General features: G+C 33.8%; 1 protein-coding gene across 1 annotated transcript; it reads right to left on the reverse strand.

Annotated features, from left to right (window-relative positions):
• Positions 1 to 11596: 11596 nt before the first annotated feature.
• LOC120193195 (probable alpha-mannosidase At5g13980) lies at positions 11597 to 22599 on the reverse strand. Its single transcript, XM_039195763.1, is given in 31 exon segments — positions 11597 to 11891; positions 11988 to 12056; positions 13008 to 13055; positions 13282 to 13377; positions 13459 to 13568; positions 13842 to 13930; positions 14131 to 14243; positions 14348 to 14413; positions 15976 to 16095; positions 16289 to 16336; positions 17024 to 17095; positions 17172 to 17228; positions 17372 to 17443; positions 17672 to 17696; positions 17698 to 17809; positions 17936 to 18155; positions 18695 to 18751; positions 18838 to 18903; positions 19042 to 19131; positions 19221 to 19388; positions 19468 to 19558; positions 19641 to 19741; positions 19880 to 19993; positions 20583 to 20654; positions 20749 to 20832; positions 20989 to 21108; positions 21195 to 21267; positions 21269 to 21367; positions 21484 to 21572; positions 21969 to 22052; positions 22151 to 22599. Coding segments are annotated over 31 exon segments (3063 nt in total). The 5' UTR covers positions 22349 to 22599; the 3' UTR covers positions 11597 to 11651.
• Positions 22600 to 23012: the final 413 nt, after the last annotated feature.

Raw genomic sequence — 23012 nt, forward strand, 5'->3', positions numbered from 1 at the left:
CTGAAATAAGATTGGGTCCTACAATCCTCCTCTAAGACAACTCAGTTCAATATTGCATAGTACAACACCTACGACCACAAAAGGCCTCATGCGATGAATACTGGTCTAATAACTGTTATTATAAGAAAACTCAACCAATGGTAAACGATCCTCTTAACTTCCACGAAAATTATAATGCACCCTCTTAGCATACCCTCTAAAATTTAAATAACCCGCTCAGACTAACCATTAGACTACGGGTAATAAGCTATTCTAAAATTTAATCGAGTACTCAGAGTATCATAAAGAGACTTTTAGAATCGTGACGAAATCTTGGATCACAATCGCAAATAATATATATGAAAACTTCATAAAGATGGACAATCTCATAAATAAGTAATCGAGCTAATTTATCAAGAGTATAATTAATTTGAATTAGAATAAAATGGATACAATTAATGAGACAATCAACAATACAATATTGAATCTTTCTTGGACTAAGTCAAAGGAAATTCATTAATAAAATCTATATTTACTCACCCCCATTTCCACTATGAGATCTGAATGATTTGAAGTAAACTAGATGGAAACTAATGCTCAACCTTTACTTAGCCACATAATTAGTCGTATCTCTTTTCAAACCGAACCACCAATACCTTTCTCTAAAATTTTGATACATCTTACTCTCATTATAAATACAATTACATCCTTATAAATACAATACAACATCCTTATCTAACGTATAATCAGAATCAGAATTCCACTCAGTTCACTTCACAAATAGAAGAAACGATACATTGAGAGGTTGCTTTGACTTTATCTCATCCTCCAAAGTAGGCTTAACTTGGTTCTTAATTATCAAATTACCTTCATCATACAAGCTCGTACTAGCAAACATAACCCTTAAATCAGTAGCCACCCTACATCTCAAAGCATCGATGACTACATTGGCCATCCCTAAAAGATATTCGATCTTAAAATCATAGTCTTTTAGGAACTCTAATAAATGACGTCTCAAATTAAGACCCTTATTAGTCAATAAGTACTATAGACTTTTATGATCAGTATAGATATAACACTTCTCCCCATAATGATAGTGCCTCCACATTTTTAGTGTAAAGACCATTATAGCTAACTACAGGTCATGGGTAGCGTAGTTACACTCATACAACTTTAACTATCATGACGTGTAAGCCACCACCTTCCCATATTGCATAAGAACAGAACCTAAACCAATGTGAGAAGCATCACTGTAAACCGTAAAATTCATCCCAGACTCAGGTTGGATCAAAACGAATGCTTAAGTTAGAATCAATTTTAGCTTCTTAAAACTTGACTATTAAGCCTCATTCCAAACAAAAGACACATTTTTCCTCTGAAATTTTATTAAAGGAGCAACATTAATCATAGAAAACCCCTCTAGAAACATCCGATAATAACCTACTGAATACAGGAAACTACGAATCTCTACCATATTCTTAGGTTGCGTCAAGTTTAGAATAACCTCAATCTTCTTCAAATCAACAAAAATACCCTTGGTAGAAACAATATGGCCCAAAAACATTATCTCGTTAAGCTAGAATTCACATTTACTAAACTTTGCATATAGTGCTTTTTCCTTCAAGTTTATAAAATAATCCTTAAGTTCTTGTCATTTTCATACTCAGACTTGAAATAAATCGGGCTATCATTGGTAAAAATGAAGACTAACTGGTCCAGATATGGATGGAACACTTAGTTCATCATATCCATGAAAGTAACAAGGGCTTTTGTCAACCAGGATGACATCACTAAGAATTTATAATAACCATATCTATTCTGAAAAACTATATTCGGAGCTGATCAAATAAATCATCAACACGCTGTAGTGGGTATTTGTTTTTAATTGTTAGCTTATTCAGCTAACAATAATCAATGCACAAGTGTAATGTACCATCTTTCTTCTTAAAAAATAGAAATAGAGCTCCCCATGGTGAGTAGTAGGCTAGATAAAATCTCAATCTAAAAACTCCTACAATTGAACTTTAACTCTCTTAGTTCCTTAGGTGCATAAGATAAGGTTCCATGGACATCGATTCGATACTCGGATACAATTCAATTCTAAACTCTACTTTCTTTTCAGACGGTCTATCGGGTAACTCTTCTAGAAAGAAATCCAAAAAATCTCTCATTGTACGAATCTTTTGAATTCGATACTTAGATTGCCACAAATTCAGAATGTAAGCAATGTATATTACGACATCTTTTCGGCTTAACTTTTTAGCTACCAAGGCTGATACAACATTGGACAGATAACCTCGTCGTTTACCAATTAGAATAACTTTCCTATCATCAGAAGTCTTTAGAACTGCTCTTTTATGTTCATAGTTTAGGTTAACTCAATTCTCTTTCAGCTAATCGGTACCAAAAATAAGATCGAACTCATTCAGTGGGAGTTCCATAAGGTTTTCTAGAAAAGTCTATCCACAGAGCTGAAGAGGATAGTTTCGATATATTTTGTCCACCTTTATAAATTGACCCATAGGAGTGTAAATAGTAACATGACAAGTGATTTTCTCAACCAAAATTTTAAGATTGAGTGCAAGAGAACTCACAACATATGAATGTGTAGATCCACCATCAAGGATTAAAAATAATAAACAAAATAAACGATAAAACTACTTGCAATGATGTCTAGCTCATCACAATCCTCATGACGTCTTGTAGAATAAACAAGGTTAGGTTGTCTATCCTCTAATCTCACGAAACGTCCACCCTAGGTAGATTGCCCCTTACTGGAAAATCTTGATAAAAATTCAGATAATGTAAGTCTGCCTTGGATATGACCCCTTGGTGTCTAATACGATCCCTAAGAACAATAAGAAGTTTGATATGTTAGAGCAAACTGTGGACAAACTCTCAGAAAATGTTCAACAAAACTACACCTGAAACATGCCCCCAACTTCCTACGACACTCTCTATCATGTCATCTATTACAGAAAGTACAAGTATGAGCAACTCTGTAATAGCCATAACCTGTATACGTCTCGAAATATGAGTTAAAGATATTACATCAACCTTACAAACATTTGTTGAGACATAAATGATTAAAATTTTGTTTCATTTTAAATCAATCCTATTTCAATTTTAAAATTAGTTCATTTATCACATGCGATCATAAAAAACATTGAAAACCAATATGATTTCCATGTAGCAATTAGGCAGTTTAATGATGTTTCGTAAAATATTTAGATATGGCTAAAACATTCTGTTAAAATTTCAAACCATTTAAAACATAATAAAATATATATTCTACTCATTCATAAATACTGATAAAACTAGACTGGACAAAATAAAATGGTCCTAATTACTATTACAGACCATTTAAATGCAATTCCAATAAGTACAACTACAAACATAACTATACAAACTACTAAAAGACAAAAGTAACATCATAGATGTCTTACTGATACTGATGATAGATATGATTCTTCGAAAAGATGCTCGAGAGGCTCCTCACAGCACGTCCTAATCTTTATCGAAACCTATGCATGAAAAATCATCACGCGTATGTATACCTTATTGAGGCAGTAAAAAGCTAAGGTGAAATAAAACATAAAAATATCATAAATAATATAAAATATTATAAATCATTTAAATAAAACATTAAGTTTTCAAACCAACTTATTCAAGTCAATTTCTTCATCTTAAACCTGAAAATTTATATCATTCCATGATATATTCAAAACATGATAAACATTGTCAAATAAAATAATCATATCATAACCCCTGTAATTCTGACATATTTTATAACTTCCATATTTCATTTTCATAGCCCAATGTATACTTAAAGGAATACAAGGTACGTGCGTAGAACATAAGGTGCACACTAGGCATATCATGGTGCCAATCATAACTTATCATAAGATGCACTCCAGGTGCAAATCATAACATATGCATCAACAGTGCGGATCATAATGTACATCATAATAAAAATCATAACATTTGAAATTCATCATCATAAAAATCGTACTTGGGAGGTTCATACCCTAAATCATTCATAAAACTTGATGAAAATATTTTGGAAATAATCCACAATTAAAATAATATGAGATTGACTTATCGCAAGTCATACTCGATCAAAATAATTAAATAAATAAAATGCACTCACATTTGCCTCACTACCGAACCTTTATACAAAACTCCTAATCACGTGCATTATCCTTTCCTTTTTGATCGTTTGGGTTGCTAGATTTATCGTAGTTGGACATCACATAATAACACAAAGTATTCGAGCTATATGTTAGTATTATATTAAAATAAACTTACTTTGATAATATAAAAAATCCATAAAAATAATATTGATACTTAATTGATATAAAACTAAATCAAATATCCATAATAATCTCAAACTTTCCAAAATCCTCATTCGATTTCATGAATATTTGTTTTCATCATTAACCCTTCAACTTCTGCTAATTACACAATAAAAAGCAACTAATTATGAATTCTTTCTAGAATTCACTTTATCTTTTCCATTAAGATCATAATAGCCCTTCACCATTATGATTATTTCACATTAATTACTAAAATTTCGAACACCTTAATAAAATACTCAAATCAACACTTTAACATTTAATAAAGTTGAAATCAAATCCCTATAATATCAAGACCTTCTGAATTCTACTCTCAAACTTTACCAAATTTGCAATTTGATTCCAATCAACTTTCTAACTTAAAAATCCATCATTTCAAATATTAAAATTCAACATTGAACACTCAAATTATCACATTTATGCAATAATGTCCTAAAGTTCTCAAAACTTGTAAATTAGTTCTTTTACTATCTCAAGGTTAATTGATCCAATTTTTTCTCTAAATCATATAGAACACAACTGATATCATTTATAGATCATGGGAAATTTTTCAACAATTTTCCCAAATTTATTCCTCTATGTCGAATACTACAAGTCTTCAAGGGCTTGATTTCCATTCAATTTGAAGCATGAATTCAACTTCCTTATATCAAATGCATGTTATTCTAATAATCACAACATCAAATTACATCAAACTCCCAACATTCTCAAAAACCCTAATATGGTCGAATGGTGTATAAAATTCTACATATCAGTTTATTCATCACACATGCTTTAGAATTAATCTCCAACATCTAAAACATAATAATCTTCCATTAAATCTTCAAAATCCATAAACCCTTCATAAACCCTAATTTAAAATTCAATTAATGAGAAAATCTGAAAATTGTCATTAATAAAACTTGATGATTACAATATTCCATTGCAATATTTTCCATTAAAATATTCTTTATTCAAATATGAACCAATTTGGATTTGACTTTCTACTTTGGCCATGCAATTTACAAAAATTTCATTTTAGTAACTAAATTTCCACTATTCAACCAAAATATGAAAAATTCACTTCAATTCCACTTATCCATGCAAAATTACTCTAATTTAAAATATTGAATTAACATTTCAATCCCTTATCTAACATCATTCAAATTTTCTTAAAATTTAAGTTTTATCATATTTTTACACCAAACTTTATGTCTTTATAGCTTTTAACACAAATCTCATACTGAAAATCTGATTACCACAAGAATTCTTGTTTTAGGTTAAACAATTCATTTACATACTAAAATATATAACTTTTCAAAATTATATTTTTGGTCCCTAAACTTTTACAAAGTTATACTTTTCCACCAAACTTTTAAAACTTACATTTTAGTCACTAACCAAAATTTGGGGTAGTATAGACTTATTTTGTAGAAGAAACATCCCCACTCTCTAATCGATCAGAAGAATGAATAAGTATAGATATAGAGTCATATATCAACGTATCATACTTCATAATCTTGTTAGGATGACCAAAAGAACGAGTAGAAATCTCAAAACCTAATTACTTTCTTTTATTGCAATTGTGTTATTCTATACTGAGATCTTTTATTTCTTCAGTAGTTTTAGCTTGATCAATGAGCTTAACAAAGTACTACTCATGATGAGTAGCTACTCTACTTTGAATCCTAGCAAGCAGACCCTTCTCAAATTATAAGCAATTATCCACCTCAATAGTAATCAGTCCAGTGACATACTTACTGAAAAGTAAAAATCCAACTCATAATCTTGAACTTTTATATCACCCTATTTCAAATCCATGATTTTTTTGCTTCGTTCTTCAGATAACAACTACCAATAAACTGACTCCAAAGAACCTCTCGAAAATACTCACAAGTCAGTCAATCTGCAGGAGTAGTCATTTTAACCGAATTCCACTATCTCCGGACATCATCTTTCAACAATGAAAACGATTTCCTGAAGTCTCTACCACTCCGGATATTCCATCCCGTTGAGAAGATGCTCTGTATCCTAAATCTAATACTCCCTAAGAGACGAGGGTGCTCGAGTGAGTCCTCTAAAATACTTCATTCTGTTATATAACAAAACTGATGATATTGTAACATCAATATCCTTTGGTTGAACCCTATTTGATCTTTGAAGTAAACACAACACTACTTGACCAACAACGAAATCATCTAAATCACTTGTGGCTCTGCCCCCAGTGACAACGGCATTCTTAGTCAAATCAGAAGAATCACACACTCAAGCACGTTGATCACCCTCATATGTCTAAATCTCAGGAACTGGAGAATCCCTTTCAACACCAGTCACTCGACTTCCACGATCCTGAGCACTAACACCTTTACGAGTGGTACAAAAGGACGTTGACCTCTGCGTGGAGGCATACTATCTATCAAGTCTCAAATCCAAGTGACTCATATAAAAATCTCATATTTAAAAACAAATAAGATTAAATTATTTTAAAAAAATTACAATCAAGATAGATTTTAGAAAATACTTATCATGTCCAAAATATTTTCCATGCATGCAAAAACTATTTCTCAGAGTAGTATAAGTTTTACAAGCAAAACATAGTCCGATAGTTAAACCTGAGCTTTGATACCAGTAAATATAACCCTCTAAACCCAACCTAGACGTTACAACCAATTCTTGGAGATCACAACAGTTTAAATTAACCAAAAACGTAAACTTTTCTGAATTCATTGATAAATATCGCAATCCCAAAACAATCTCATATAATAACATGCAATGATTGAAAATATGTGTTATATATGTATAATAGTAAAACTCAATTCGTATAAAATATTACATGCTAAATTAAAATTTATAACCCCACAAAAAACGTAATATAACGTCTCATAGTCTCAAATACCTTAAAAAGTAAAATCTGGAAGAAAAAAAAAGTTGTATAAAAGGTTCATAGTTTAAAAATGTTCGTACAGTGTCTTAAAAAATGGGTTAGTTGACAATTCTCCAAGTCCCAATCGTATTCCTAAAAACCAAAAGGATCTAAAAAGACAAGAACTAGAAGCATGAGTTATAAGGCTCAGGGTGTTCCCTATCCTTATACACGACATATATTGGTACTTAAACAAGAAACATAAGGTATGATATAACAACATAAAGAACATGAAAACAGTAAAATTAGAAATTTAATCATCATACTGTCACATCAGCAACATACAACCTTATCTTTCGTCACAGATAATTAGAATATGGACATTATCTGTGAAACACCCTAAAACCGATTTGGCCTAAAGTACCACACTGGGCCGCCGAGACAACCCTTGAATTTCAAAATATGTTCATTTTCCTTTCAACATACTGAATGGTATCATAACAAAACATAAGTAACTAATATAAAAACATTTTACAAAATTGGAGATCCATTACACGTGATTTAAAACAAAATAATACACCTTAAAGTTTGCAACTCAAATACATAAGTAAGGTTCTATGAATACACATTCCCACTAAAGCTATAATACAGTACTCTGTCGGAGATGCTGGAAGTACTACTACGACGTGCTCCATGAACTGCCCAAGCTACTGACCTACAAATGGAAAACATTCGAAGGCTGAACCTACAAAGCCCATCAGTATAAACGCTAATCTAGAGCAACATAAATTTCATAAACATAGACAAGTTGAGAAGTGGTACTAGAAGCAGGTACATGCATGACCTAGTTCAAGTGCTACCTACTTGAGGCTTTACTACTCTATCACTGAAGTAGGGGTCTTACGCTTCACTTAATCCTCTGCTAAGGGCCTCGCCATGAGAACACCTCTAAAGGGTCTCTAAATCAAACAACTGAACATGCTACGTATTATCTAAATGTGACATTCATACTCCTATGCATTATCTGAATGCAAACCTAGCATATTGTACATCATCTGCATGCAGATCTGACTAGTATATGGTCTTACATATCTATTATACACTAGTTACTGAAGTAACCCCGATATCATATAGCATCAGCATAATTCCCACATAACATATTGAATTATCTCATGGTCCTCACATAGCCATCACATAGATCACTGAGGTGAACCCAATGTCACATAGCATCAGTACAATTCCCGCACAAACTGAAGCATTGGCTCAGTCTCATTTAGCCTTCAATCCAAGCTTTAATTTATTGGACATAGTGAACTGACGGAGCCATACATGTATGACTTAATTAACAGACATGAGGTAGGTCTGGTGGAGTGGTAGGAGGAATTTATGTGCATCTCAAAACAATACCCCAGTATACAGAATAGTCCTAGAGTTAAGAACTGGAATTTACGTGCATCGGAAGCTTACCTGACTGTACTGAACTGACATAACTATACATGCATAACTAACATAAACATGAGGTGGGTCTTGTGGTGTGGTTAGAGGAATTTCATGTGTATCTCAGGACATCACACTGGCCTACCTTGAATACTCAGAAGCCTTGTGGTAAGAATAGGAATTTACGTGTATCAGAACTTACATCCTTAGCCTGACCGGACTTACTAAAGTGAGGTTATCCTCTCATTAGCTTTATCTTATTCGTTCTCTCACCTATATCGGTATGCGAGGGAATAATTATTATATGATGAACTAGCCTAATATCCGGCTCGGGTTCAATTATGAGTAGCGGTACTCTATTCGATCTTATTGTACTTCCCTTCAAATCCTCTTGAAATGAAAAGGAAACTTACTTTTCTTGGGTTCACGAACATTTTTGAAGCTCATACTTTCCGTACAACTAAATTTGACATATTCATCGTACCTCGGATGTCTCCTTTAACGATCCTCAGTCTCAACTATCTGTATACATCCTTTATTGAATATAATTTAGCATATTACACTTAATATGGTTACACCTTATTTAACCCGCTCTTACGAGTGTTTTTAGGCCTTCTTGGTCATTTGTGTCCCTCATGGACTAAGTCTTACTATTACGGATCGTACTTAGTTTTTACGGGTCTTAAACGGGTCAAATCTAACCATCCGAAGTGAGTAGTTTCGATACTCTACTTGCAGTATCGATACTCTAGGGTCAAATATCGATACCCCTGTGAGTTTCGGTACCAAAAATGCATTCTGTTACAAAATTGGGGCCTTAGTATCAATATTGTCACCCTGAGTATCAATACTGTCGGGGTAGTATCGATACTTCTCTTGGTAGTATCGATACTCCATCCCAAAATCCCTAACTTTTGCCTTAATTTAACCAGTATCGATACTCAAACCCAGAAATAGGTATTTTAAGCTAAGGAATCAATCAAAAATCATCCTAAAGGTCATACTTTGATTCTAAATCATGCACCAATGTTATGGGTAGTTATTTAGCGTCTTAAGGTGTCATAAAACACATACTAAACATCAAATTCATGATTTATTGCATGAATAAAAAATGAAACCCTAAATGCTAAACTCCACAAATCTTAGCAATTTCTTGTGATTTATGAAAACTTAATACTCCAACGGATTAGAAATATACTACATTGATCATTGGATCCCGATATAAACCTCATTGCTTAGCCACACTAACTTTCTTGGTGATTTGGATGAAATCCACACCTTTTTCTTTAGCTTTGCTAAGGCACTTGAAACGTTACAATCCGAAAAGGTACCCAATGCAAAATACAAAATTTAGGATAGGGATTTTCCCTCCATATAAGATCCCATAAAATAATAGAAATCATGATGTTAATATCGCCCTCCGAGGAGGATCCTAAACAAAAGCATAAATCAGGATAGAGACGATTCACTCTGGAGAAGATCCCAGATAGATTGTAGTATTACATCAATATATAGATGGTAATTAACACAACAATAATCATATATCTAACATGTCAATGTGATAAACATAGCAAGAAAACGAGACATACAATCATAATCTTACATTATAATAGCATAATCAACAATCATCACACACTCAGACGATCCAATAACAATATCAGCTGATTACAACTTGAAAAAAATAAACATATAAAACAGGTCAAGCGGAGAAACATATATCAGCTAAACAATATCGATTAAGCCTTACGTTTTTCCACGATTGGTAGTACTAGGTCCTGTAGAATGAGAACCTAATAATCACATAGAACCATGTGAATGCTAAAACAATTAATCTAAACAAAAGCATACTAATAATTCATTAAACACATATGTATCCTGAGTCGAATGTGCAAAATCAGTCAAACGGGGGTGTTTGGATGTACTAGAGAGTAGTGCAGAGACAAGTGATCACCTTTAGAACACAACATCAAATGAGTCCAAAATCCCAGAATTTACTTAACACAATTATAACTTAAAACAATAAATGACGCAAAATAGGTCTTTCGGGTCAATATTTAGAAAACCAAACTGCAAAAACGAACTCAGTACCTCAAAAAACATAAATGTATAATTAACAAAAAAAATCAACTATCAAAGTCAATGTCGGTCAAACAATTTGGGTTAGTTCATACCGACTCAGGGTCAAATTGGTTCAAAGTCAAACCTGTCTGTTGCAAAATGTCTCAGACGCACCAAGGCGGTGCGTGTGACACATTGGACGTAGTCCGTGGCCTAAAAATTACCATAAATTTCATAATTACATTTATGGAATGAGGAGTCTCTTAATGAGGTTAGATCAAGGCGGTGGATGGTAGGGATGAGATTTTTACTAAACTCGAATATTCCTCTCTTCCCCGATTGCAATCGGCGATGACGAATGGCGAACCAATGACACCGGACGAACGTTGACGACGAGATGAACACAATGGTGTCAACGGTGACACCGCAACGATGGTAGCGACGATGAGATTGGATCCAACAGAGACAAACAACGGAAAGAAGAAAGAAAGGGGAAAAAGCAAAAACGGTCGGGAGTTTTGCAGAATGGAAAAAAGAAAAGAAAAGAAAAGAAAGAGGTTGGGTATTCTAATACCTTAAAACTTGGATAAATCATGCAAAAGGTCATCATACTTTAAGGAATCCACGCAAGGTCAGCAAATTAAATATTTCTTTGAATTTAGTCTCAAAATTTGAGACGTGACAAAGAACTCCTAGTTCCCCTTATTAGCAACAGATACGAATTTTGATGCATAAAAGAAACAAGAGTGGCCTTATTAGAGTGACGTTTAGTGCATCACTATGCTTACATACATACATACATGCATAAATAACATCATGGCACCATCAATGACATAAATGTATGCATGGATATATATATACACGTGTGATAGTGAAAGTTTTTCATTTCACAAACAAAGCACAAAAGTACTCATGGATTAGCAGACGGAGCCAATAAGAGTTTGCAAGTACCTCTCAATTGAAAAACAAAATGCAGCCACTTAAACATCAATCATTTTCTTGAAAGCATCAGTCATTAGATCGAATTCAAATTCGATGACAAAGGTACGGATTTCCATAGGAGCAAGCTCCACATCCAGTTTCTTTGGATCAACCTGTGAACCTCTTACAACCTTGGGATTTTTATTTGCTTCTCCTTCTACTTCCCAAACAAGTCTCTTCTTCTCCATTTCCTCTCTTTCTTGATTGGCAGACAAGCTCATCTCTGTCACCTTTGCAATCTAAACAATGCATGTAAACAGTATACTACAGTTTAAATGGTTTCCAACATAAATAACACACTATAAGTAGAGCCTGGAAAAACTCGTTTGCTGTACCTTCTTGCCTGGAAACAGCTTCTTCAGTTCCACTCTAGTCATTACAGAGAGAACACTATCCTCTCCAATCTGTGTAATTCAAAAAGCCACAAAGAAAAGGGAAAAAAATTACACCTAAAGGTCAGAAAATAAATAAAAGTTTATATAGACGTTTGTTATATCAAAAATACTTTGGAAACAAATATAAAGAAATGCAGGGGCTCTTTTAGTTTTACACATATTTAATACTGTTGCATGCATGAAAATAAAAAGTTAATTCTTGTTTTTTTTCCAATGAATATCTTTTCATTTCCTACAGTTAATCTCAGAAAATAAATAAAAGTTTATATAGACGTTTGTTATATCAAAAATACTTTGGAAACAAATATAAAGAAATGCAGGGGCTCTTTTAGTTTTACACATATTTAATACTGTTGCATGCATGAAAATAAAAAGTTAACTTCTTGTTTTTTTTCCAATGAATATCTTTTCATTTCCTACAGTTAATCTCAGCTTTCTATTTCCATTTATCCAACCATCCTAAATCTATGTAAAACTAAAAAGTTTTACATTGTTTAATTGGATCCTATCTCATATATATATATACATATAATATGGGATTGGATCCTCTTAGACAATGTAAAATTCTTTTAGTTTTACACAGATTTGGGACCGTTAGATTAGTAGAAATAGATTGATGAGATTAACTCATTTTTTTTTTGTTAATATCTTCTCATTTCCTACTATAAATCTCATTTGTTTATTTACACTCATCCAACGGTCCTAAATTTGTGTAAAACTTTTAAGTTTTATACTCATCCACTCAAACTTACCTTTATCACTACTTGCAGTTAAAATTATATATAATATTTTACAATTTTCAGAACAGGTTAAAGCAATTTCTAGAGAATGCCTAACTCGGAATAAAGGAACCACCATTCTGATAAGCATTCCTTTTTCCTTTGAAACCGATCTACAGGCAACTCTGGGTAATTTTTTCCTCTAAAGCATGTACAAGATGATTCAAATTAAAAGGCCAACCTCGTACAAATGTGCCAACCTTAGGAGAACTTTTCCACCTTCAAGCTCCTGTAAAGAGAAATGGGAATATTATAAGTTTGAAAGTTAAGGTAAATGCAAGCAACTTGCATGTTATAATTAACTAGATAATTATAGATGTCATGCTTGGAGCATGCTAATTAGGTTGTAAACTCCAATAAATAAACCTTATCATGTCATCCCTGGTCTGAAACTCATTATAATAGAAGTATAACAACATAATGGATAATTGTGTGTTCCCCCTTTCCCCATGTACCTGGAGAGTTATAAGAGCAACGTTATCAGGTAAATTATAGGAGGCATCAATCCCTGAAAATGTGGGTGTATGTGAACTCATCCAGTTATCTCCATCCTGGCAAGACAAGTTTGCTATTCAGAAACAAATCTCCGTAACCAGAATAATGTGGGGGGAAAAAGGGAAAGAGAAAGTAACCTCTTCTGCAAATGCTAATAGGAGGGGTGAGTATATCTCTTGGCCAAAAGAACGGCGCCACTTAGCACCCTCTCCTAGTGGGTCAATTCTGTAATAATATTTCCTTGGACCTGGATGTATTTTGTGATACAAAAAACAGGCTAACTATTAGAAGGGAAAAAGATGCATAATTTCTAGACAAAACTACACCTGAAGATGTTAAATCAAAAGTTGAACAAGTTATTAAACCTTAGATTAAAAGGCAAGGTCAGCTGGCAATAAGTAAAACCAATTTCATTTCAACTATTTGTTAACTATCTCGAGATTCATGTAAGCCCTCATCAGCCAGGGGACTGATAACTGAAAAAAATTGAATTACAACACAGGATCCAGATAACATTTACTTACAGTTAGTCCTCTGCAATCACCAGGAATGCAGTCTGTTTCATTTAAAGCCTCTGCGACTCCTCTAGAGTCATCAAGTAGCAGCCTCCTACATAGAAACAGAAATCTAAAATCATAATTCTCGCCAACTACAGGTATGCAAGTACGATACCTAGCCTTGTCCATGCCATAGAAACCAACACCTTTTACGTATTGACTTTGGGAATTTCAATGTCCACAAAGTGCTATGATCAAGGTAGTATAAATAAAAGTGCAGAAAAACTGAGTAAAGGAGAGATGAAAGAAAACCTGTGGAGCATCAACTCTATTTGTCCATCCACTATGCTAGATCCTCCGAGAGATCGATCTACCAGGACTGAAAATTCTTTCTCCTTATCATGAATGTAAATTCCTAATGTAATCTGAACCGAGAAAAAAGCTATAAGTCATAAAAGCGTTTCTCATTCATAGAAATTCTCTAAAGCGATAATTAATCTTGAGGAACAAAGTTATATAAAGAGCATACAGGATAATAATTTCCAGCAACTGGTTGGTTTACTTCCAGGTCCCAGTCTGCCCTAAAATCACGAATCTGCCAAAGAAAAAATAATTTAAAAGGAAAAGAAATAAAGGAGGTTGGGGAAATTAGAAGTCTATTGTCTTCTAGAGCTAAAAATAATTAGTTAACAGGTGGAAACTTAAAGAAGTTTCGAATTATGCAGTTTGTATCGAGGAGTTTTTGTGTTTGTTAGCAGTCTACTAATACTAGATAATAGTGTATTTAAGCCATAGTGCTGTAACCTACAGGAAATTAAGATAAAATTCTATTCTACTCTTACAGTTTATGTCATGGTATCAAATTTGGTTTTTTTCCTGATGGAACTCTGATTTCTAAGGGTGGTCATTGTTTGGTTTTAACCAAATTAACCAACCGAACTGAAATTTAGTTCGGTTAATCAGTTTGATGTTAGATCGGTTAACAATTAAGAAAAAATTCAAAGTTCGATTATTGGTTAATTCAGTTTGAAATCGATTAATTAACGGAATTAATCAAAAAATTAAATATTTAATATAGTATATATATTAAATATATATTTTATGCTCAAACCCATTAAGAATTAATACCAACTATTTTTTAACCACAGCAGACCCATTAAACTTTCAAGACCCAATCAAATTTTAACCAAAATGAAAAAAATATCTCTATTAAATTTAAATTAATCTAACTAAAAAATTATTAAAAAAAATCGGTTAATTCGGTTCGAAACAAGAAACCTAATAGTCTTAGAATTCTAGTTTATGTAACACAAACAGCCTATTTAAAGGTTGTGTTCTATCGCATAAAAATACAATTGGAACTTTCCTTTTCACCAAATTTCTACAATATCCATTCACCAGCATGCGGGGAATGTCGAATTATGTAGTTTGTATTGAGGAGATTATGTGATTTTAGGAGTCTACTAAGATAAGGGGAGTCGTTGTCTTTATCTTTAAAGTTTTTTATCTTTTATCTTTAGCGAGTTTGTTAGGGGTTCTACTACTACTAGATAATAGTGTATTTAAATTAAAGTTTCCTGACAAAAGTGTTTCTGTGTGTTCTAGATCCACGCAAATAACTCAATAAGTTATTTCTTGCACTATCTACCTTGGAAGATTAAGACATAGCACAAATATGGACTAAAGTTTTGAGGTTAACAACCATTCTATTTCAAGATGATTCTCAAACTATTAAAAGTTACAAAATAGTACATGACTATTAAAAATTACAAAATGATCCTATGACTATTCATGTGTTCCAAATTCATCATTTTCCGTTAAAAAATTGATAACATATTGAGCTGGATGTTAACCTGTTGACTGAGATATGATAGTTGTTTGAGATTTTGAGATCATATTTTATCATTTTACAGTAAACAGGTTAACGTCCAGCTCAAGCACAGAATGACGAATTTGAAACATATGAATAGTCGAGTAACCATTTTGTAACTTTTAATAGTCGAAGACTCAGCAGAAAAATGCCATGTAATCAGGGGACTATTTTATAATTTTTAATAGTCGAGGAACTCAACAAAACAACATCCTATAGCCGAGAGACCATTAATATACTTTACCCTAAGATTTAAGGCTTAACTCCTCAGCATGCATTCAACATACCCGTTTAATAAAATCACGTCCATTGGAATCTGTGTAGAATGTTTTGTTGCTTTCCAGAGAAGTCGTAATCTGAGTTGCTACTTCTTTGCCAAATCCATCATCAACTGGCACTGGCCCAACCTGTGAGATTCAGATGCAATAAATGCATACAACCCAACATGCCATGTTTATTCATATAAGATGGAGAAAATAAAAGTAAAATGCACAAGAGAACAAAGAAATGAAAGAACAGCGAAAAATATCATCACTAACAATCAAATACTCAAGACTATTATAAAACCACAAGGCTGAGCAAACCGTTAGGTAAACTTACAATGAACTCAACTTCAACATGCTCCTTCTCCTTGTAAAGTCTGGTAGTCTGCATAACTTTTGTCAGTAAGAAAACTATATATTCTACTAAAGAGAAGATAACTTAAAATGTAGAATAGCATCAGTTTAAATGGGAAGAAAGCATCAAAAAAGTAGAAAGAGACCGAACTTTAACTCTTCATAGTCCTGTTAGTTTCATCAACCAGCATAAGGCATTATTAAGCAAATTTTATCTACTAACAGGGGCTAGTAACAAATTTCCTCCACGTTTTCTGCTTATTTGTTTCATCTCGGAAGTGTCATATATTTATGCCAACCGCAAAGGAAAAATATTAAGCATTTCTAACGATCACCTTAAGAAGATTTTACTTTTTCAAGATAAATATCGGAGTGTACGGCACATTTAACTCAATAAAGAGAGAGAAGTATATTAAACCATCATCCCAAGAGCTGGAAAACCAGTAGCCATTAAGTATTAAACAGTTGTACTTAATGCGATTCATAACTCTTCTATTCTTATATTCATATCATCCCAAGAGCTGTAAAACCAGTAGCCATTACGTATTAAACAGTTATATTTAACGCGATTCATAACTCTTCTTTTCTTATATTCATATCATAAACTTTTAAATTCGCCCTACAATGCACGGCTTTAATACTAGTTCAGAAGAAGACAGGATTCACTGGAAGAAGAAATTACACCAACAAAAAACAAGCATTAGAGAAGGCAAGGCACCTGAAATATCCACTTATTTATTTGTTGATGCACCTCATGCATTATTGGTCCGTTGATAACAGTCACAAAGGCCTGAGATTTAACAAGAAGTTTATAGTTAATTTAATTATGTGTTTGAACAAAAACTTCTTTGAATAAACTTACACACCTGTTCAGCGTTTATGGGATATGTGCCATTTGGACGGAAGATATATGCTCCAGAGTTCTTGTAAAAGCACCAAATTCTTATATGAGAACAAACAAAGAGATATCTAATAATTTCACTTACTTGTCAAGCATGCAACAGCACAATAAGAGAATATAGAATGCTAGTGTAATGCATGGGGAACTCCAATGTTACATTGATACCTGGGGTGCTTTGTCATTAGATCCATTATATCCAGTGTAAAAACTAAATGATTGGCCCACTGATTCTTCAACCTTCAAAGGTGTCAAATTAAGCATTAGCCATATAGGTTTTTAGCCTTGTATCGCTCACTCCCTCCCATAGCAAAAAAGGAAGCACCATACAGAGACAGAAATACTGATGAAACAATTGAAAGAACCTCATATGTTCATATGTAATCAGGTCGAAAATATGCCAACATAAATAAATGCTTGAAGGAAAATAAAGCATCAAATAAGCAATATTTATCATGTATTACCCACCAAGTTTCGCTTGTTGAATAATTTATGATCTTCCCTGAGGTGCTGAAATAGTAAGCTTTAAATGTCCTTCACCAATTTCAATGGTTGGTTTTTCACCCATCTGAAATTTGTATATAGATGATTTGGTTGATCCAGCTCCTGAAATCAGACATAGAAACAGATTGCAACAATTTATTTGCATTTTTATAACCAGAGAAATAGCATCCATACTCGTTTAACTAGATAAGGAAATTTGCAATCAGTAAAGAAGCTACATGAGTAAACCTGTCTTTTTAGAAGAAGAGATGGTGTAAGTGCTGAAGCCAAGAGGTGGTACAGAAACTGTGAATGCAAGCCAATAATTAGGTGAAGCATTTGGGTTGCTACCTAAATATGCCCTAGCATAATAGTTCCTTATGTCCACATAGGCATCAACTATTGGAACAAGCTGTGATTCAATTTTTCTTCCCTTAGAATCACGAACAATCACATCTTCATTAACAACCTACAGCAAACCAGAAAAACGTACGTGATTTCCTAACAGCAACAAAGCCTGATAGTAAAATATAGATCTCACTAAAATTTTCCTTGGTCCACTTTGATCACCTAATTAAATAAGATGCATGCCAAACAATAGCTCTGGCTGCTATATTAGCAAATGGTTTTAGGCATAAAGTTACCTACATTCGAAGCAATGCCGCTCCACTTCAGTTATGAATGTCGGATATGGATGAATGTCCATCACGGATATATTCAATTTTTCCAAGTTTTTCCTTTCCCTCATAACCATGTCCATCACTAATCTATTCAATTTTATAAGTTTTTCCTTACCAGCACAACCATGACCACTTCGATTTCCAAAACAGGTACTTCATGAAAAATAAAGGGCTGATGCAACTGAGATTTTAAGTATCAAACAATTAAGTTTACAAAGCTTCATGAATAGCCAACATGTGTCAACATAATATTATGCTACATGCTCCTTAATTTGAGAGGGGAGAAGGAGAGAGGAGTGCAAGGCAAAAGATAAACGGAGGTACTCACAGGAAAACGTACTACATCCTCTCTTTTCCATCCCAAAGAATTGTAGATCACAACAATCTGTCGACGGAAAGAACATAAAACTTATTTCTCTAAGAATTATTTATGATATTAAACAACATAAGACATGGAATATTCCTTCTTACCAAGTTCTTTCCATGAGACAGGTCCGTCTCTGATGCAGGGCAGTAAGTTATATTCAGAAGTGGGCACTGGCAAAAGATCAAAGAGGGGGGGGATATAAAGGCATATCTCACATTAAACCCCTTAGCTAAATTTCATATCATAATTTAGATTGAAAATCAACTGTCTTACTCCTGAAACTAAATTCCATCAGCCATGATAATTACCTGCTGAAAATTGGTGCTTGAGTCCCCACATCCAATAGATGACTTCGAATCAGTTAAGCAAGCAAGTGAAGATGCAACAACGTTCTCAGCCTTAACAAAGATAATAAACACGTTTACAACTTCAGACCAAAGTGAAAAAAAAACGATATCCAAGAAAATTGTAAGGACTAAATTCGCACCTCGTTGTAGCCTACTGATAGCCTTTTTGCATAATCATAGGCCACGTGCTGCTTCTCAGTACCAGTAACAGCATCATGATGCTGAGCAATAGCCAAAGCATCTGCCAATGAGTCGGTATTTGGCCGTGAACCATTCCTCCCTTTGAAAAATTCAAGTTGCCTTGCAGCCTGATCATATATTCACATATATGTGTATATGAAAAGACTAATTGAACTATAACATATTAAAACGGAAAAAGAATAGTACCAGATAGTAGCCACTCATTATTCTAACATAGAATTTTAAAGCTGGTCTACTTGTAAAGTAGCCTGTCCAGTAAGCATTCACATCTGCATAACTGGTAAGTAGTACATTTTAATTTCTTAGAATATACAAACCGCCAGAACTAAGATTCATAGATTCTCAAGGAATAAACTCACGGAAAGTAGTCATCAGTTTTGAGCGGCCAAGATTTACTTGTAGCATACTTAGCATCAGTATATATGGATGCAGTGGAGTAGAGAGCATTGACACGTCCATCCTACAAGTATTCATTAAAAAACACTTGAAATAATGGTTTAGACCAATAATATGGCATCCAAAGAGGACAAAAACATACCAGGTAAGGCATGCTTAAAATCCAGTCACCAGAAAAATGAAAGAAACTAGAGATTCTCACCTTATTCACATAATGGATAAGCTTGTCCATGTTCCGGAACCAAGTATGAGCATACTGATACCTAAAATCTGTACCCATGGTCCACATTATGTGATTTGTTCTGGTTATGTTTGCCTGCAGATCAAATATAAGCTTTTACTAAGTATCAGATGCATGCTTTCAGGACCGACATGGACAATTAAATCAAAGATAGGATTCTTGAAGTTAAAAGACAACATAGTTTCCAGATATCTTAAGAATACACCAGCCATTCTGTGGCAGACTAGTAAATCAGGAAGATTATATATGATAATGTTTAGTTTAAATGGATAAAGATTAGGATACTTATTCCTGAAAAAAAAAAAGAAAAAAGATACTTCTCACAGCACAAAACAGATTTTTGGTGCAAGTAAGGTCAAACTTAATACTTATAATGGCCATCTTCATGATTATAACTAATAACATAAACTTCGCTAAAAAAGATACTTGCCATCTCATAAAACTAGACCTATAATTTCAACAATGCCATAATATTAAATGGGAGAAATAAAAAAGGAAATATTTTACCAAGGAAAAAGATACCATGTGATTTTCAAGATCAAATAGCATGAGAAGCAAAAGCATAAACCTTAAGAGAGTTCCATACAAAACCAAATTTCAATCGAATAGACAGCAAGGAAACCAAGACAGAAAATTCCTCACGCGGTAATATAATTTCATTTACCTGTGCAATAGCAGCAGCAACAAAGGCATTCACTCTGTCTTGGACATTGTAATCAAACAGATCGACATTGTCCTACATCAGAGGCAACCATATTTAAACTAGAACCAACTATGCATACTCAAGAGCCAAGAAACTGCCGAAACGAACAACATTCCACGGAGCTTACTTGAACAACAGGGGAATCAGCATTAACTTCAAAGTAGAAACCTGGTGGAGGTTCATAATTTTCTGGGAAGGCTCCTGCAAAAATCTGCAACACATCTAAGTTTAAGTGAATGTTAACTGAAGAATAATGGAAATTTTGAAATGTAAATAAATCAGGAAATGCAAAGTTTAAGTACAAGATGTGACATCCAAAACTAATCATGTATACCCAAATAGAAGCAAACCAACAAATGCATTTCACCTGAGCAGATGAGCCCAGACTCTTAGAACCCCGCCAAATAACTTCGAGACTCTCCTCTTTCTTTCGCTTAATCCTGTCTTGGTAGTCTATGCGGCCAAAGAAGAATGAGTCGAACCCAACCTACAAAAACAGAAACACAATAGCTATACTATGCTGCTGGAAGTGGGAAACACTAGCTAGAAGCAGTAGTTATGGGGTATACTTACCTCTGCGCCCAATAAGTAAGCCTGTACAGCAGAATGTCCAAAAGGATCAATTTGCCATCCAATTCTTGGAGTGACCAAACTCCTCTTTAAGGAACCGATGTCCAAGAGTTGTTTGATCAATCATGTCTATATAATGTGGTACCGCCTCATCATGCATGCACATTCCCCCATTTCTGAAGAATCAGAGGAACAGAATGAGGGGAAGTACGAACTCATGGGATATGATAGAAAATAATGGGCTTTTAGACATGCAACTTAGGGGTTATAAAGGGTTTATGTCACACATTACATGAACTCCAGTTGACCCGAGCTGACAAGTTCCTTGACTATACTCTGAGTTCGCTCACTTTGATCTCTCCACCACCGCTGAAAAAATGCCTGCACAAATCAAGTAAGACGATAACAACACGAGCATGACATTTGACACATGACCACCACATATCTCTTGCTAGTACAGTCCAGCATAACCATAGTATTAAATTGCGTCCGCAACACATTGTAACGGCGGCGGCATCATAACGCTCTTCAAGGTCATTGTGACACCGCAAGCCACAACCAGGACACCGCAGTCACAACCGCAATTTTGTACTATGGGCATAACCTTCAACTTCGTTTAATGCAGCGTTTTAGACAAAGAATATGAGAATAGAAGGTTGGGATTGGAGGAAAACTTTATACCAAGGTCATAAAGATTTTTTTTCATACATGCTTTTGGCAACCAAATACCACTCAATTGAAGAGAGAAAAACCACCACTAAAAAAAAAAACTCTTGCCTGCTCAACATAAATGAATTTCCGGTTTTTGTCAGCCAACAGTGCCGGCACTAAAGAATCCAACACATTCTGCACACAAGCCCCCTAAAAAACAGAGTAAAGGAAAAAATTACAAAAAAAGAAAAGAAAAGAGAAATATCTAATCAAGAGATAAACATAGAGTGGAAGGAGAAAGATCCCACTTGAATTGAATTGTTAGAGCCAACATAATACTGATCAACGGTTTTTAACCAACCGACATCATCATGGGTGTGAGGAACCAAATGAACATTGATTTTCCCAGCATCAACTCCTGCTGAAGTGTTATAAACCATGTACTTGGATTCTGCGCATAAAACCCCCAATAACAGCACCACGCCGATCAACTCGACCATACCCATTTTCCGCAGTTTAATTCTGAGTGGAGATGTTTGAGATTTTAGCAGTTTTCAGCTGCTGGTTTGAGTTAGGATAATTGAAACAAGTATGGCTTCAAGTGTCAGGTGCTTTAAGCTTTAGACGTTATAAAGCTAAATGAAAAGGAAAGCGACGATTTTCAGCAAAGAAGACAAAAACATTTGTGCAGAAGATGGAACTGCCATTCTTTCAGTTTCACTGAGTTTTGGTTTGACTTCACTTCTTTATTAATACTAGCTGTACCGTAGTTATTTAATATTTAGCGTAAACTACACTGTTAGTAGTTATACTATTACTTTTGCCCATTTTTATCATTTAATTATTGTTTATTCAAAATCATACCTAATATTATGTTTTAAATTTATTTTGGTCATTTATCGTTAAAAAATTAACAGAATTGTTGATTAGTATTTTTTTACAATAATGTGACATTATCTTATGATGATATGTCAGCATTATATTATTATTATTATTATTATTATTATTATTAACGAATGAACAAAATGAAACTAAAACTAAATGTTACGTATGATTGATAAAAAAAAAGTAATAATTAAGGTACTAGACAAATAGTTTACCCTAATATTTATTATCTTAATATATTAAGAGTATCGGTGGTCCACTGTGCTTGCGTCTTCTTATCCAAAC

The sequence above is a fragment of the Hibiscus syriacus genome, unplaced genomic scaffold, assembly GCF_006381635.1.
Source record: "Hibiscus syriacus cultivar Baekdansim isolate YM2019G1 unplaced genomic scaffold, ASM638163v2 tig00116989_pilon, whole genome shotgun sequence".
In the NCBI taxonomy this organism is placed as follows: Eukaryota; Viridiplantae; Streptophyta; class Magnoliopsida; order Malvales; family Malvaceae; genus Hibiscus; species Hibiscus syriacus.